Raw genomic sequence first — 15,688 nt, 5'->3', positions numbered from 1 at the left:
TTCCCTGAAGTGTTCCTGCTCCTCTCTCCTTGCTGTCTGTCTTTTCTCCTCTCCTGTTGGTTTGTCTGTGTTGTCCCCTGATGATGATGATGATGATCATGACGATGATTGAGGTAACAACATAAAAGCGCTCTTTAAACCCTGCATTTCACTTTTTTCATTCTTTTTTTTTCTTAAATAATATTAATTTAGAGGGTTTATGTATTGTAGATTTTTTTCATCACAGGATAAATGATGGTTCTTAATGTAAAAAAAATGTTTGGCTGGGATTTCAGAGTTAATAGAATGGTGTACACAGGAAATAAATGAAGGAATAAGAAAAACAAAAGTTAACTTTAAAAAAAGAAGAAATAGATAGAAAGAAAAACTATTAGCATGGGCCCATATGGATTCACCTCTACAATTAATCTCTCCTGTTTGAAGAATGCTCCATCCCCCCCCCCCCTCTCTCTCTTCATATTGGTAGTGGGTCTCTCTCCCTCCCCACTCCATTTAAAACCCTGGTAAATGGCAATAGGCATCCAGTGAAGCCAGCAGGATGTAAATCAGCCACATTGAGACGAACAGCAGCGATGTGAGTATCTTGCAAGTCCGTGGCCCGCCCAGCTCCCCGCCGGCCACCGTTGCCCGCCGCCGGTACAGCAGTATGATCACACACAACAGGGCCATGATGGTGTAGAGAGTGACGGAGAAGGCCAGATTTCCAGGGTCCACCTTGAACACCTTGCCCTTGGAGCGCCAGGCGATAGCAGCGATGGTCCATGCCACACCAATGCCAAGGAAGACATTGACGGCATTGGAACCAGTGACGTTGCCGATGGAGGCGTCAGCATACTGGTCCTGGATGGCAGCAACCTTGCTGGCAAAAGTGTCTGGATGAGAAAGACATTATTTTTTTAATTTAGGGCTTCATCATAGTTGATATGATATTTAAAAAGTGTTGTTGTTTTTGGGCTAATTTGTACGACGGCGTATTAGGGCCACTGTAGAAAAAACAAATTAATACATCACAGCATGTGACAACGCCTCGTTAAGGTCCTTAGGGGGATGGCTGTTGATGGTTATTGTTGGTTAATTTTATATGGGCCAAATTGTCATCTTGTCTTATTGGGAAGTTGGGTTAAGCTAGCGGTAGCTTACATTTGTTGTCATAGCAATGGCAAACATCCGGTCAAGCAATGTGTTTGACCAGATTTGCTAGTTTTAAAGTAGCAAATTTGTGACTTTTTTTTGTATAGTAAAGAATCTTGCCCCCCTCTCTTGCCTCCGTTTTCTTTTGGCATATATTCATGTGTACATAGCTGATATAAACAAGTTGCTTGGACCCACAGATGTTTGCCGTTGCTATGATTACAAGTGAATGCTACTGCTAGCATCTACTTCAACTGCCCGATCAATAAACACCCATAAAATGACAATTTGGCCTCATATAAAACTAACCACAATAAGCATCAACAGCCATCACCATAAGGACCTTAACAAGGCGTTGTCACACATTGTAATGTATTTATTACAAAATAAATGCGACATTCATGGGTTTTAAAGTAGCAAATTTTTTCTCTGACTATTGCCCCCCTCTCTTGTCGTTTTTGTCCTTACAGTGGCCCTGATACGCCATTGTACATTTGTATGATTCTTATTTTTGTTTTTGTTATTGATTGTAGTTTTTAAAACTGTTTAGCATTTTACAAACAACAAACAGAGTTATGCAATACAAAAACATAAGCTAGTGTAAACCATCATCGTGACATCAAGGCAAAACAATCAAATGTAACAATATGGAAATTACTTTGTAATGCATTTCTCACAAACGACTGAGGAAGCAACCTTGAGGTAACATCGAGTATGAAGACTTGCACAAATAATATAATATTACTCTCAAAGCCACATACAGAATGTGGCACACGTAATTATATGAAGAGAATTACAAAAGAAAAGCAAAGAGGTGTAGAAACATCAAGGTACTGGTACTGGACAGGCACTTGAAGTACACAAGAAAAGTGTGTAAAAAATAAGGACCAATGTAACATTTTGAAATATTTTGAATCACAGGTCTTTTACCCTATCCTTTACCTATTTTTAATTATGCAATGATTTGTGGGAACAAAAACATCAGCTAGTATGGAAGCTGCCAGAGGCAACGGCCATCACAACAACTTTCTTTTCATTTTGGTATTTGGAGAAACCTTAAAAAAAAAAAAAACATAATAATGTCAGGCCGGTGAGGTTTGTCTCATCTTGGTTATTGTCTCGTCATTTCCTGTTTTATTTTGAAAGTAACTCCCCTCTCGTTTCAGGTCACTTGCCCTTCCTCATGTGTTTCCTGGTCTGATGTCATCCCTGATGCCTGATTGTTTTCACCTGTTGCTCATTATCCCTCTGTGTATTTAAGTCTGCGTCTCCCCTTGTCTTTTGCCAGTTCGTCTTTCGTCTCTTGTCAAGTCAAGATCCTCCAGCCACAGTCCACAGCTAAGCCAAGTGGGTATTTTTGTAGTTTTATGTTGTAGGCTCGTTTTTCCTCCCGGCGGAGGGATTTATGTTTTGGCCTTTTTTAATTTGGAATAAAAGCCTGTTTGAACTGCCTTTGCCTCTGAGTCCTCCCTCCTTGACCAAGCTTGACAGAACGAACTGGCCAGTATGGACTCAGCAGGGGTCAGGCAGTTTTTGGAACTCCTCCAGGCCCAAGAAGTCCACCTGTCCTGCCTGGAAGAGTCCCGGACAACGATGGTGTCTCGACTCAAACACCTTTCAGCGCAACTCCAGCGCTTACGGGAACCAGAGATGGAGGACTCGAGTCTAGTGACTTGACTCGAGTCAGACTTAAGTCGCCAGATTGAGGACTTGTGACTTGCTTGATCAACAGTGAGAAAAGACTTGACTTGACTTGGACTTGCTATCCATGACTTGAGACTTGACTTAGACTTGCATGAAATGACTCGACAAGTCATTGCTGTCTAGGTTAATTGGTGAATAAAAATAAAAAAATATATATTTTCGATTTGATGTTTCCTGTTGCATGTGGGCGAACCTGGCAACCGGTAATCTATCTAATACGTGGTGCACCCGCCCATGTAGACCAGCCGGGGTTTGAAGGATGGAAGGTGGCGGTGCTACCAGTTCTGCTGCTGTCAACGAAGGCGCGCCAGAAGCACTGGTGCCACTTTTTACAGGAATCTGGCCCGCAAAGGAATATTTACTGGCCCTTTTAGTGGAGAAAACATTAAACAATGCTGGCCATATCATGGCCGATCTGAACTGCCCTTTCTCATCTCCGCGCAGCACAGTGTAGACTTGCTCCGCAAGACGCGCGGCCACAGCAATCCCCACCGCGCGCGTTCTTTGTGTACTTTACGCGCTTGATGTTCTGATGCCGTTCCGCCTTGTTGAACCACCATAATGTCACTTTCTACTTTGAAAAGTTGACACTGTATTTTGATAAGCTGTTGCACTCGTCAGAGTCGTGGTGTGAGCGGAAGCGAACCGGTACCGGACTTTATAATAATGTATAATAAAATGCGGCTCTGTGTCTCCATCCAAAATATGCTGCGCTCGCGCTGCCTGCTCGCACAGATCCGCTCGTGCTCACATGCGCTGATGCAGGTCGAGTGTTTACTAGAAATATATGCAGAGGCAGCGCTCCTTCAAAACAACATCAAATAAGGATTGTTTTTGATAAGCTGTGGAATTCTGTTGATGAGTTAACCTATTTCTACCTGAATTTCTATGAACTATTAAGCTGTTGAGTAAACCTATAACTTATATTTTACTTGATAAAATAAGACAATATATGCACTCATATGTTGTAGTGTTTTACAGTATCTGTAGCTATTAATGTGATGCTTATCATTTTCGAGCCATATTTTTCCGGCCCCTCATTTTGGATCATTCCCATCAACCGGCCCTCATTCAAAACTAATTGAATAGCCCTGCTATAGGCTTTCTTATCTTATCTAGTTAGGCTATCAGGTGTGAGGGTTTTTTTTGCACCCCCACTTTCAAACTTGTTCCGGCGCCACTGTATCACAGCCAGTGTTCCCAAAATGATAAAATATGGATTTAAACGATTTGCCGTGTGCAGTGCAAAAATATCTGACACAGCCAGCACCACATCAAATTTCACACACTACACAAAGAAAAGTAAGAAATGTCTCTAGCTAACTTCACCATTCTTTTTAATCTAACGTTTGCTGTAAATAAAAGGAAGTGGTTTGCTGCCCTTCCCAAGATAAACTACTGTTGAGTTCTTAAATATTACCTGGTTTGTTACAGTGTTAAGTCAGTATTTATGTTAATAATAACATTTGGATCAATATTCCCGTCAGGAGGTTCCCCCTGCTCCTCCACCCGACACCTCGGATGAGGATGATCTGCCCTTGGATGGGGAAGGATCTTCATCGGAACATTAAGGGTTGAGACCTCACTACAAGCTATGAAGGAGCACTAAAAAGTGGCAAAAGAGCTATTTCTGTAAATCCTACGGAAGGACAAAATAAAATGACTGACGAGAGGAATGAAGAAGGGAATTGAATGAAAGCCCTGGGACAAGGCGCCTCCATCAGACTTGGTGATGGAGCAACAGTATTACAATTACATGTTTTATTCCTAGTCAGCTTACTGTAGTGATGCCATTGAGAACAGATTTAGGTGTTCAGTTAATTTAGGTGAGGATCAGTCCTCTTGTTTTCATGTTTTTGTTTGTCTGTCGTATCGGAAATGTGGGAAAAATATGCAATTCATTTCACTAATGACTTACTGTTTTTTTTTTTTCTTGAATGTCATGTAATGTCAGCAATGAAAGAAACACATGACACAAATGTGAAATGATTGAACTTGAACCAGCAACACTCACCTGGCACTGATGTTCCCAGCGCCACAAACACCACCGCCGTCACTGAGTCCTTCAGTCCTATTGTGCAGCCAAAGTGTGACGCCAGATCGCCGGTGACCGCGGTCAAGACGCCAATAAGCGATATGGAGACAATAAAGCAGGCCCAGCCGTTCCAGTACTCCGTGGGAGGGACAAAGGCGAACAGAACCTTCCAGAAGACAGTGAGGAAGTGCATGATGTAGTCAAAGCACGACGGCAGCCGCTCCTCGCCACTCTCCTCCTCGTCGTCGTCTCCTTTGGGTGCAGAATTCAAACATAGAGATGGGAGAGAAAGGAGAGATGGTACTTTAATGAGAATTGATCCTGATGCAGAAGCACAAAAATCAATCAGATTAAACAAGTCATTCTAGTGTTATACTTCTTAAGGACTGCTTATCAGGAACCACTTCACGCCATGCAGCTGTGCTGACGTTACTGTTTTACGATTTTGTACAGTGTTGTACAAACTAGAGAATTACCAAACCCTTCAATAGAAGCATTGATATCAACATTGATACCTCTTATCTGTCCACGCATTATAGAGCTAGATCCAGGTGGTGATAAGTCTTAGCTTAGCATAAACGCTAGAGCTATTGTAGACAGCTATCGTGGCTATGTGTGGCATTATGTATAAACAGAAATGTAAAACATTATGGGGGGAGGGAGGGTGACAGGGGGGTTACCTGCGCTGACAGTAACAGCACTGACAAACTGCTCCCTCCAGCTGCTGCTTCCCACCACCAAGGCCAGGTTTGTCTTCTTGATCAACTTATCTACTGTATTCTATACATGCACACACACACACACACACACACACACACACACACACACACACACACACACACACACACACACACACACACATAAAAGCAAACATGCAGGTGCACACAGACCAGGCAGAATAAGAAAGTTGTTAGTTGTGAATTCACTGAGCCACACAGAATGAGGAAACCTTTAACCTTTTGTCATTACTGTATATTATACATTATTATATATATTATACTGTACAATGTACTGTATATTAGTTGTCTCAACAAGATAATTAAGATGATTTTGAATGGTGGGTGACAATAACGGACTTATTTATTGGGATACTAGACAAAGCACCGTGACAACATTTCAGTATTGTATCGTAGCAGATTGAAGAACAACAGCATAGCATGCACACACAAACCAAGGAACAAGGGACAAAGATGGATAACCTTTTCAGCCCGCCAAAGAAGTGTATTTACTGCTCTCTGCACATGCACGCACACACAAATGCACACACACACACACACACACACACACAAAATGACACAAATGGACAAATTAACAAATCACAGATTAGGAACAAACATCACATGGGAGATTAAGAGTATGAAAAACACATGGATGACAGATGAGTTGTCGACTCTAGTTTATCTGTAACGATCAATGGCTAAATTACAAACTTAAAGGTCACATATTATACTGTTTTCATCAATTCCACACAGCTGTCAGAGGTCCAACAGCACTGTATTCGATATGCATTGCCCCAAACCCATCTTCGGTCCTGAATTTCAGCTGTCTAAAAGTTGCTAAAATGAGCTCTACTGAGAACATGCTGCTTCTGTGTCTGCACCTTTAAATTGTAATGAGCTCCGTCTGTCATTGCCTACTCGAGGGAGGACGGCTACGTGGCAGCATGCGGCATGTTTACGTGGATGTATCGCTATGGCTCGCCTATGTGGCTCAGGTGAAGTTGCTGGGCCCGTATTGTGGGGACAGATCCTTTTACTAGGGTCAGTGTCGAGGCAAAGCCAGCTTTGTACTGACCCTCTTTACTGAAGCAGTCTGATGTGAAGTGGTTAGCACACACATAGAAGCTAACACGGACCGTAGCCGTAAAAATGAAATGCAAAAGACCAGACCCGGACCGCCGTGCACGGTGCTCTGTTGGACACGCGCCCCCGGGCTCCGTCCGAAAGGAGGCAGCAGTGAAGATGCACCAGAGCCCGTGAGACAGAGGGAGGATTTTCTCCAGCTTCACCTGCACAGGGATTTATTCACGGAGCACCAGCCGGATCACCTACTGAAGCAGCCTGATGTGAAGTGGTTAGCACGCACATAGAAGCTAACACGAACTGTAGCCGTAAAAATGAAACGCAAGAGACCAGACCCGGACCGCCGTGCACGGCGCTCTGTCGGACACACGCCCCCGGGTTCTCGACCGGAGGCAGCAGAAGACGCACCAGAGCGCGTGAGACGGGGATGATTGTCTCCAGCTACACCTGCAAAGGGATTTATTCACGGAGCACCAGCCGGATCACCCAGCGCCATGACTGGTAAGTTGGGCTGCACTCTCCGTGCACGCTGTGGGTCCGCGCGCTGTCTGCCCGTGCTCTCCGTGCCGTTCTCCGTGCGTGCAGCTATGGGCGCTGTCTGTCCGTGATGTTGGTCCACAGTCTCCATGCTTGCTGTGGGTCCACGCGCTGCTGTAGGTCCGTGCGTGCTGTGGGTTCGTGCGTGCTGTCGGTCCATGTAGGTCCGTGCTGCTGTCGGCCTGGGCTGTCAGTCCTGCTGTCGGTCTGTCCGTGCTCTCAGTCAGCGCTCTCGGTGGGTCTCTCTGGTTGGCGCTGTCTGTCCGCTTTCTCCGTCAGCTCTGTCGGCTCTCAGCGCTGTGTTGCGAAACGCCCCCCTTTCGGATCTCCTATCATCGTGCAGAGGAGTTCGGGCTTATGCAAATGACTCCTTTCATTACGTAAAGAAAGGAGCTAAATCTGAACAGCCTGTAGGAGCACTGTTTTACCAGAGGGTGCGCTGCAGAAACCATGCAGGAATTGCTTGTTTTCCTCATCCTGGGAGTTGGCAGGCTCAGGGAGGACCAGTTTATAGGTGTAGAGACCAGAGAAAACCTGTTTTTCATAATATGGCCCCTTTAATATACAATATTAAGGAAGACAGTACATTTTCTGATTTGTTGGATGAATTATCTCCCAAAATCTTTTCTTTTTTTGTACTGTAATAAGACGACTTTGAATAAATTATTTGTTGTCTTTTGCAAGTCTGCTATCAATATGACGAGCAGCTCATCAAAGAGTTTATTACAATAACAAAATAAATAGTTGATCCTCTGGATTGGGCCAGCTGCCACTCACTTCAAAATATTATATATCCAATTTGTGTTGTAGGTTTACTTCCAAGCTGATTGATATTTAATGGAATTGACTCAATGGCTTCTGAAGAGCTTCCGAGGGACAAAATGAAACACTGTCTACATATGCCAACAGGCATCCCTCAGAAGCTCTGTGTGTGTGTGTGTGTGTGTGTGTGTGTGTGTGTGTGTGTGTGTGTGTGTGTACACCAACGAACACACTTACCTTAAACTCGTAGGACTCTTCTATGATGACTTCTACTTGTGTGTTTTCACCCAGACTGGGGCAGCCCATCTTGGCCACCTCTTCCTCTTCTGCTCCCACCAATGGCTTGTTCTCATTGGAGTCACCTAGGATACCACAGAATGGGTTGCTAGTGTTGCCAGTAGGGTTGGGGTAACTGGGCAGGGGTTGTTGCATCACCAACTTAAAGTCAAGCAAAGTCTAGTTCTGAAGAGTGAAGCCAAGCCTTAAACTTAGACTCTTCTGGTTACAAAAAGCATGTCTTTGAACTGTGGGAGGAAGCCGGAGAACCCGGAGAGAACCCACGCTTACACGGGGAGAACATGCAAACTCCATACAGAAGGAACCCGAACCCGACCCGGGAATCAAACCCGGGACCGTCTTGCTGTGAGGCGACCCACTGCTACCCACTACACCACCATGCAGCTGAACTCAAGTTATGTACTATATTTATATTTACATTTAGGTCATTTAGCAGACGCTTTTGTCCAAAGCGACTTACAATAAGTACATTTGGCAAAAGAAAGAAACAAAGAAGCCACAACATATCATTGCCGATAAAGTAAGAGCTAAATATAGAACAAGTGTTAGATCCTCGTCTGAGTAAAGTAGTAGCTGTTAAGCAAACATACCTTAAGAACAACAGTGCTATGATCAAAGTGCTAATAGGTAAGGGTTTTTTTTTTTTTTTTGGGAGGGGGGGGTGGGTCATCGATAGTTGGATAGTTTGTCATCGAGGATTACACCCAGGTTCCTCGCAGTTGAGAAAGGCAATACTGTGATGCCCTCAACAGTGACCGACAGGTCCATGCGAGGGCAGTCTTTCCCCAGGATGAAGAGGAGTTTGGTTTTATTCAGGTTAAGCTTGAGGTGATGTCTGCCAGACAGTCCGAGATGCGAGTTGCAATGTGAGTATCAGAGGTTGGGGGAAAAGAGAGGAACAACTAGGTGTCATCTGTGTAACAATGGTAGGAGAATCCATGCGATGTGATTACAGAGCCTAGTGATCTGGTGTATAGTGAGAACAGAAGCGGTCCTGATCCTTGAGGGACACCCGTGTCCCGAGAACAGGGTTTGGACATAGAGCCATTCCATGTGACCTGAAACGTGCGATTTGTCAGTTATGATGTGAACCAGGTTAGAGCAGAGTCAGTGATGCCAGGGTGGAGAGGAGGATTTGGTGGTTGACTGTGTCGAATGCAGCAGATAGGTTGAGGAGAATGAGAACGGAGGAGTTGGATGAGGCTCTGGCGTCTCGCAGGGACTTGGTCACAAAGAGGAGGGCCGTCTCAGTGGAGTGAGCAGTCCTGAATCCTGTTTGATTAGGGTCAAGGAGGTTGTTCTGTGAGAGATAGGATGACATTGTAGGCGGGACGTTCCAGGGTTTTAGAGAGGAATGAAAGAAGAGATACAGATCTGTAGCTTTGGATGTCAGCAGCGTCTAGGGTGGGTTTTTTAAGGATGGGCTTCACTGTAGCCGTCTTAAAAGCTGCTGCAATGACACCTGAGGTGAGGGAGGAGTTGATCAGGGTGGTGCAGAATGGCAAGATGTCATGTGAGATGTCTTGGAGAAGAGAGGAGGGAATCAGGTCAAGGGAGCAGGTGGTAGCACAGTTAGACGTAACAAGTTCGTGAACGTCTTCAGAGGTGAGAGGGCTAAAGCTGGTAAGGCCATCAGAGTTGGGGGAGATGTTTTCTGGGAGGTTATAGGAGTGAATGAGGAGCTGATGTCATTTACTTTCTTGGTAAAGTAAGTTGCAAAGGCATCAGCAGTAAGGGAGGAAGGAGGGGGAGGGGTAGGAGGGGTGAGAAGGGAGGAGAACATGGAGAAGAGTTTCCTGGGGTTGGAGGCGGAAGAGTTGATCTTTGCCAGGTAGAAGGCAGATTTAGCTGCCGAAACGGTTGAGGTGAAGTCAGAGAGGAGGTGGTGGTAGTGAGCAAGGTGCTTGTCCTGGCCCGATTTCTTCCATTTTCTCTCAGTTGCCGCTCGCAACACTGATCTGTTGGTTCGCAGAGGTTCGGACAGCCAGGGAGGGGAGGGAGATGATCGCGCTGGTCGTGAGGTGGGGGGACAGAAAGTGTCCAAAGAAGAGGAGAGTGAGGACATCAGGATGGAGGAGGCTTCCTCAGTAGGCATTAGGGAGAATTGTTCTGTGGATGGTAGTGAGGAAAGAACAATTGAGGAGAGAGCGGAGGGAGAGAGGGATTTCAGGTTGCGGCGGCTGGTGACAGTTCGAGGTGAAGAGGGGAGGGATGTGGTGGACTTCATGGGGAGGGAGAAAGTCACAAAGTGGTGGTCGGACACGGTGAGCGGGGTAACAGATAATGCGGAGATGCCACAGGATCTTGTGAAGACAAGGTCAAGTTGGTTCCCGGCCCGGTGAGTGGGTGGAGAGGGGGAGAGTGTGAGGTCAAATTAAAACTGTGTTATATATTATTTTTTTTACAATTTGTCAGATTTTTGTTGCCAGAGGATGAATTGTTTTCATCATTAAAACTGTGTTCAATCAGTAATGTACAAGTTCATATCATGGGTTTAAACATCTATCTGCTACATTGGGAATCCAATCTATCAGGCATCCATTTTTAAGTTTTTACCCTCTCTTCATTATCATGTCTCTCCATTCATCCATATTTCCTCACTCACTGTTCACACTAAGTCATTAGTGTAGACCTGCTGTAATTGCGTACAGTATGTGTGAGGCTCAGTGTGTGTGTCAGTGAGGGAATGTCAGTCCACTTGCTATGTGAGAGTCTTATGACAGCAATTATTTTCTCTGTCATGAATAGGCTGACATCGAGAGTGTGGACATGAACTACCAGGTCTCTTCAGGGACAGGATTGAGTATAGGTCATGTGTGTTTTGGCACATAGACTGTATATAAGAAGTGGAGTCATCATTGCAATGTTACCCATTTCTATAATATAGAAACAACCACACACATACATGAACACACAATCACACCCACCGTGTTTCTGGCCGATCTCCAACAGAATGGGCTCTCCCAGCTCGATGATGAATGTCTTGTTCTTCTCATACTCCTCATCATCAATAATCTTCACTTCGATGATCTTCCTGTTCAAAAGTGAAGAGGAGGAGGAGAATCAGTAAGTGTATAATTAATTAATGAACCTTTATCACTCCCTCCTAATACAAGTGTTCATAGCAAAGTCCAACTCTATTTGTATAGCACATTTAAAAATAACCACAGTAGACCAAAGTGCTGAACAAGCATAGATGCAGATAAATTCAAAGCAAACAACAATAAGAACATAATAAAACATTGAAAATAATGTGCACATAACAGGGGTGAAATACATACAGCACACCAGAAGACTAAGATTGATCTTCAAATGTTAAATGTTTCTATGTTGTTTCTCTGCAGTTTTTATTTGAATCTGTAGGCTGTTCCAGAGAAAAGAGGCTCAGTCGCCACTGTTTTTGTGACTAGTTCTGTGGACATCCAGGAGCATCTGATAGGTCGACATCTGTGCTCTAACAGTTGTATAGAGATGCAATAGTTCCGCTTGATAAGATGGCAACAGTGTGTTTAAAACTTAAAAAAACAATAAAATCTTCAAATCAATCCTGAAATGGACAGGAAGCAACTGGAGGGAGATCATGCTGGTGATATGTGATCCCGTTTTCTTATTCCAGTAAGAAGACAAGCAGCCATATTTTGTACAGACGACAAACAGACGACTGTTCTCCACCCACAAGGAATTACAGCAGTCTAACAGAGAGGTAATACAAGAATGAATAACTCTCTCAAGGTGCTTGGGAGGGAGATAGGCCTTTACTAGTAGGTTACAAATTGGATACATCATGAAAGAATGTTTTTTCTTGCCGAAGATGATGAGGAGCCTCAGCAGAGATCAAGGCTTGAAGTCCAAGACATTGCTCAGTAGAACTGTCTGTGCAGCTTTCTTGGCCTTGGGCCCTGATTAAGTTGTTGTCCAGCTGACAGTGATGCAACATGCAGCACAGTCACAGTTTCAGACACCCAGGGGAAAGCCCTAAAATGCAGTGCATTTGAGTGGCTGCATACTGCAAACAGACCTTAACAAGTAAATTATAAAAAAGAAGCTATGGGGATATTTAAAAAAATTAGCAGTTAAAGGAGTTTCTTGATAAAAAAGAAAAATGCTGTGTTTAGAGAAAATTTGTATGTGCAAGGCTTTTATTAACACTGCTGTACTCATTGGACAATTAGGGCAAAGATACACTATATTGCCAAAAGTATTCGTTCACCCATCCAAATAATTGAAATCAGGTGTTGTATCACTTCCATGGCCACAGGTGTATAAAAGCAAGCACCTAGGCATACAGACTGTTTCTACAAACATCTGTGAAAGAATGGGTCGCTCTCAGGAGCTCAGTGAATTCCAGTGTGGTACTGTGATAGGATGCCACCTGTGCAACAAGTCCAGTCGTGAAATGTCCTCACCTCACTGCAAGTGCCCAGCAACTCAGCCAAGAAATGGTAGACCACGTAAAATGACGGTCGCCAACTTGCAGAGTCAATCACTACAGACCTCCAAACTTCATATGGCCTTCAGATTACATTTACATTTACATTTAGGTCATTTAGCAGACGCTTTTGTCCAAAGCGACTTACAATAAGTACATTTGTCAAAAGAAGGAAACAAAGAAACCACAACGTATCATTGCTGATAAAGTAAGAGCTAAAAATAGAACAAGTGTTAGGTCCTCATCTGAGTAAACTAGCACTTCAAGAGCAACAGTGCTATGATCAGAGTGCTATAGGTAAGGGTTTTTTTTTGTTTTTTTTTTGGGGGGGGGGGGGGGGGGGTGTTAGTGGATCATGCTATGTAGAGTCGAGGTGAAGTCTGAACAGGTGAGTCTTGAGCCTTTTTCGGAAAAAGGCAAATGACTCTGCTGTCCTGACATTAGTCGGGAGTTCGTTCCACCACTGAGGCGCCAGAACAGAGAAGAGTCTGGACTTTGCTGAGCGACATTTGTTTGATTTCAGCGATGGTGGTACCAGCCGGACAGTTTCTGTGACTATTGTGGATTCCCAATGAAGACAAAGATATCACTCATACTCCTTCCCTTTCTTCTACTTTCAGAGCCCACTCAGCTATTAAGGACAGGGTCTGTATGAGTGCTGGAAATCCTTGGAAATGCTTCAATTGCAGTGATAAATTGTTGGATTTTGAATAAAGTGCTGGAAAGTGTTTGAAATTGTAGTTGCATTATTTTCATGTATTATAGCTTGATCAGTGACACAATTAGATAAAAATGTTTCCATCCTAATTTGTCTCCCTTTATATAGAAGGCTCTCACTAAACATAATTGTGGTAATTTAAAGCAAAATAGCATCTGATTTGGTTTGCAATAAGAACTGGCAATCCCCAATATCCCATGGCTGTTCATTATAAAGAAGTAAATCATGGCAGTTGTAATTCTTTAAAGATATCCGGTATAGAACATATTGAAAACTCAATCAGGGGTGGAGACAGGCTCAAAAAACTTCTGCAAAGAGAGTCATTTTGGATCTATACAAAGCTATATATTACCCAGGCTTGAATGGCGAACTGGATTTTTCTCCCTTTTTGTAATTCTTTCTTTTGATAGTTCTTGTTGTCTCTTAGACAGGTAATTGGAGGGATAAATAAGTAATTTCTCAGTCTTCTAACATGCTCAATATGTATTACCTGAATGTATATAATATGTATGTTTTTTGATTATTAGTTGAATCAATGATGTTTAACTGTGTGGTGCAGATTTCCTTTTGACTGTGCAGTCTGCAATATCTTTGACCCTTTTTTTTCTGTCATTAGCAGGCCATCCTGGTCATGTGACCACCTACCTGCTCACACTGAGCAGCTGTTTCTGATCACCTATTTAATGATGAGCAGAGCTGACTGACAAACACTTTGCCCTTGCCCTGATGAAGGCCTTTTAGGCTGAAACGCATTGGCATGTTTTTATTAGATTAGCCATGTACCAATAAAGGCTTTTTATCATTTACCTTCCTGTGTCACTGTTTCTGGGCCAGGGCACCGCTGTGGAGAACCGACCGCATTGGCTTCTGTCGGGACGGTACGGGCTTCAGCAGCGTTTGGTGAGGAAATGATGTAATCATCCTGGTCCTCGGACTCAGTGCGAAGATAGTTTATAGTAGTGGGGGTGAATGGTTAGGGGGAGGGCTCTTATTGGTCTGCTCTTCTGCGTGATTTGATTTCACTTTGCATTATATCTTTTGTTTTGTTTGGGCTATGTGGTTAGATTATTGGATAAGTACTGGAAGACCGATGGTTAGTTCTGCTTTTGGATTGTGTACATTGATCATGTGATTGGATAGTTTGTGAGCTTGTATAATGAGTGGATATGATGACTTTTTGGCTGCTCCATCAGAGAGTTTATTGGTAGCGTTGACAAAAGAGCAGTTGTTTTGTATAGCAGATTATTATGAGATTAAGGTGACCGTTCCAAAGAGGTCTAATAAAGATCAGTTAGTGGATTTCATTCGGGAGCGTTTAAAGGAGAAACAGGTATTGTCTGGGGGTACACCTGTAGAGCCAACGCCATTGACGGTGCCTGACCAACCATTGTCCAACATGAGTCAACTAACGTTTGATGAGCAAAAAGAACTTTTGCAAATGCAGTTAGAACAAAAGAGATTAGATATCGAACAAGAGAGGGAACATAAGAAATGGGTGGTGGTGCAAGAGTTAGACCAGTGTGAATTTATTATTTGGTTAGAATTTACTCATTGTGTTTTGGTGATTTGGGATTGTTGGGTAGATACAGAGTCCCGTTAATATGGGCCTCTGTCTTTTAGGGGGGAGTGATGTCACGCCCAGCTTTGCCGTGCTGGATGTGCCCCTCTACCTGTCTTGCTTGGCGTGTCATGATTCCGTGTCCGTGTTCCTTCTATCGCCACTAGGGGGAGCTGTCTGCCAGGCTAATGACTGGGCTGATTGAGCTGGAGATAAAAGACGCTGCTGGCTGCAGCTTCGCTCCTCATCTTTACCTCACTTTGCTTTATATTACATCTACTGATATGCACTACACTTTTGGTTTGGCTTCCCCTTACTGATAAGGTTTTGCATTTAGCACTTTAAATAAATAATTGTTCCATCTTTATAATCAGCGTGGCCTCCCTTTGTTATGTCAGCTCTACTCGAGCCAAGTGGTCCTGACACTCAGATATTTTTTTTCTTCAAAGTTTTACTTGGATCCCCAAACTGAAGAGCACCAGGGGGACACCTTTTTCCACACCCAAGTAGCACTCCATGCATTCTGTTTTTTTGATTGAGCATCTGATTTGGTTAAGTAAAATAATCAGTTTGTACACAAACATAGCCAAACACTTTTGCTACACCTTAAATGTTCTTAAATTACTCCAATTTGTTTCAAGTAATGCACTGACAATTTAGATTAAGTGTAATGAACATCTTGAGTAACAATATCTAGGAGAAGCGGAGCTGAGAC

The 15,688-nt window shown here is 43.6% G+C and overlaps 1 protein-coding gene across 1 annotated transcript in view; it reads right to left on the bottom strand.

The window, feature by feature from the left end:
- Positions 1 to 414: 414 nt before the first annotated feature.
- The window catches only part of LOC311009491 (sodium/calcium exchanger 1-like), a 75,794-nt gene continuing 60,520 nt past the window's right edge, over positions 415 to 15,688 (bottom strand). Inside the window, exons 11-15 of the mRNA XM_084003702.1 lie at positions 11,196 to 11,302; positions 8,209 to 8,333; positions 5,551 to 5,650; positions 4,850 to 5,122; positions 415 to 872 (exon numbers count right to left, since the gene is read on the bottom strand). Of these exons, the coding sequence (XP_083859828.1) occupies positions 493 to 872; positions 4,850 to 5,122; positions 5,551 to 5,650; positions 8,209 to 8,333; positions 11,196 to 11,302 (985 nt within the window). The 3' untranslated portion in view covers positions 415 to 492. The remainder of the gene's footprint in view (positions 873 to 4,849; positions 5,123 to 5,550; positions 5,651 to 8,208; positions 8,334 to 11,195; positions 11,303 to 15,688) is intronic.

The sequence above is a fragment of the Eutrigla gurnardus genome, assembly GCF_963514095.1.
Source record: "Eutrigla gurnardus genome assembly, chromosome: 23".
NCBI classification, from domain to species: Eukaryota; Metazoa; Chordata; class Actinopteri; order Perciformes; family Triglidae; genus Eutrigla; species Eutrigla gurnardus.
Note: the sequence above shows the minus strand (reverse complement) of the source record. Positions and strands in the feature narration are given on the sequence as shown.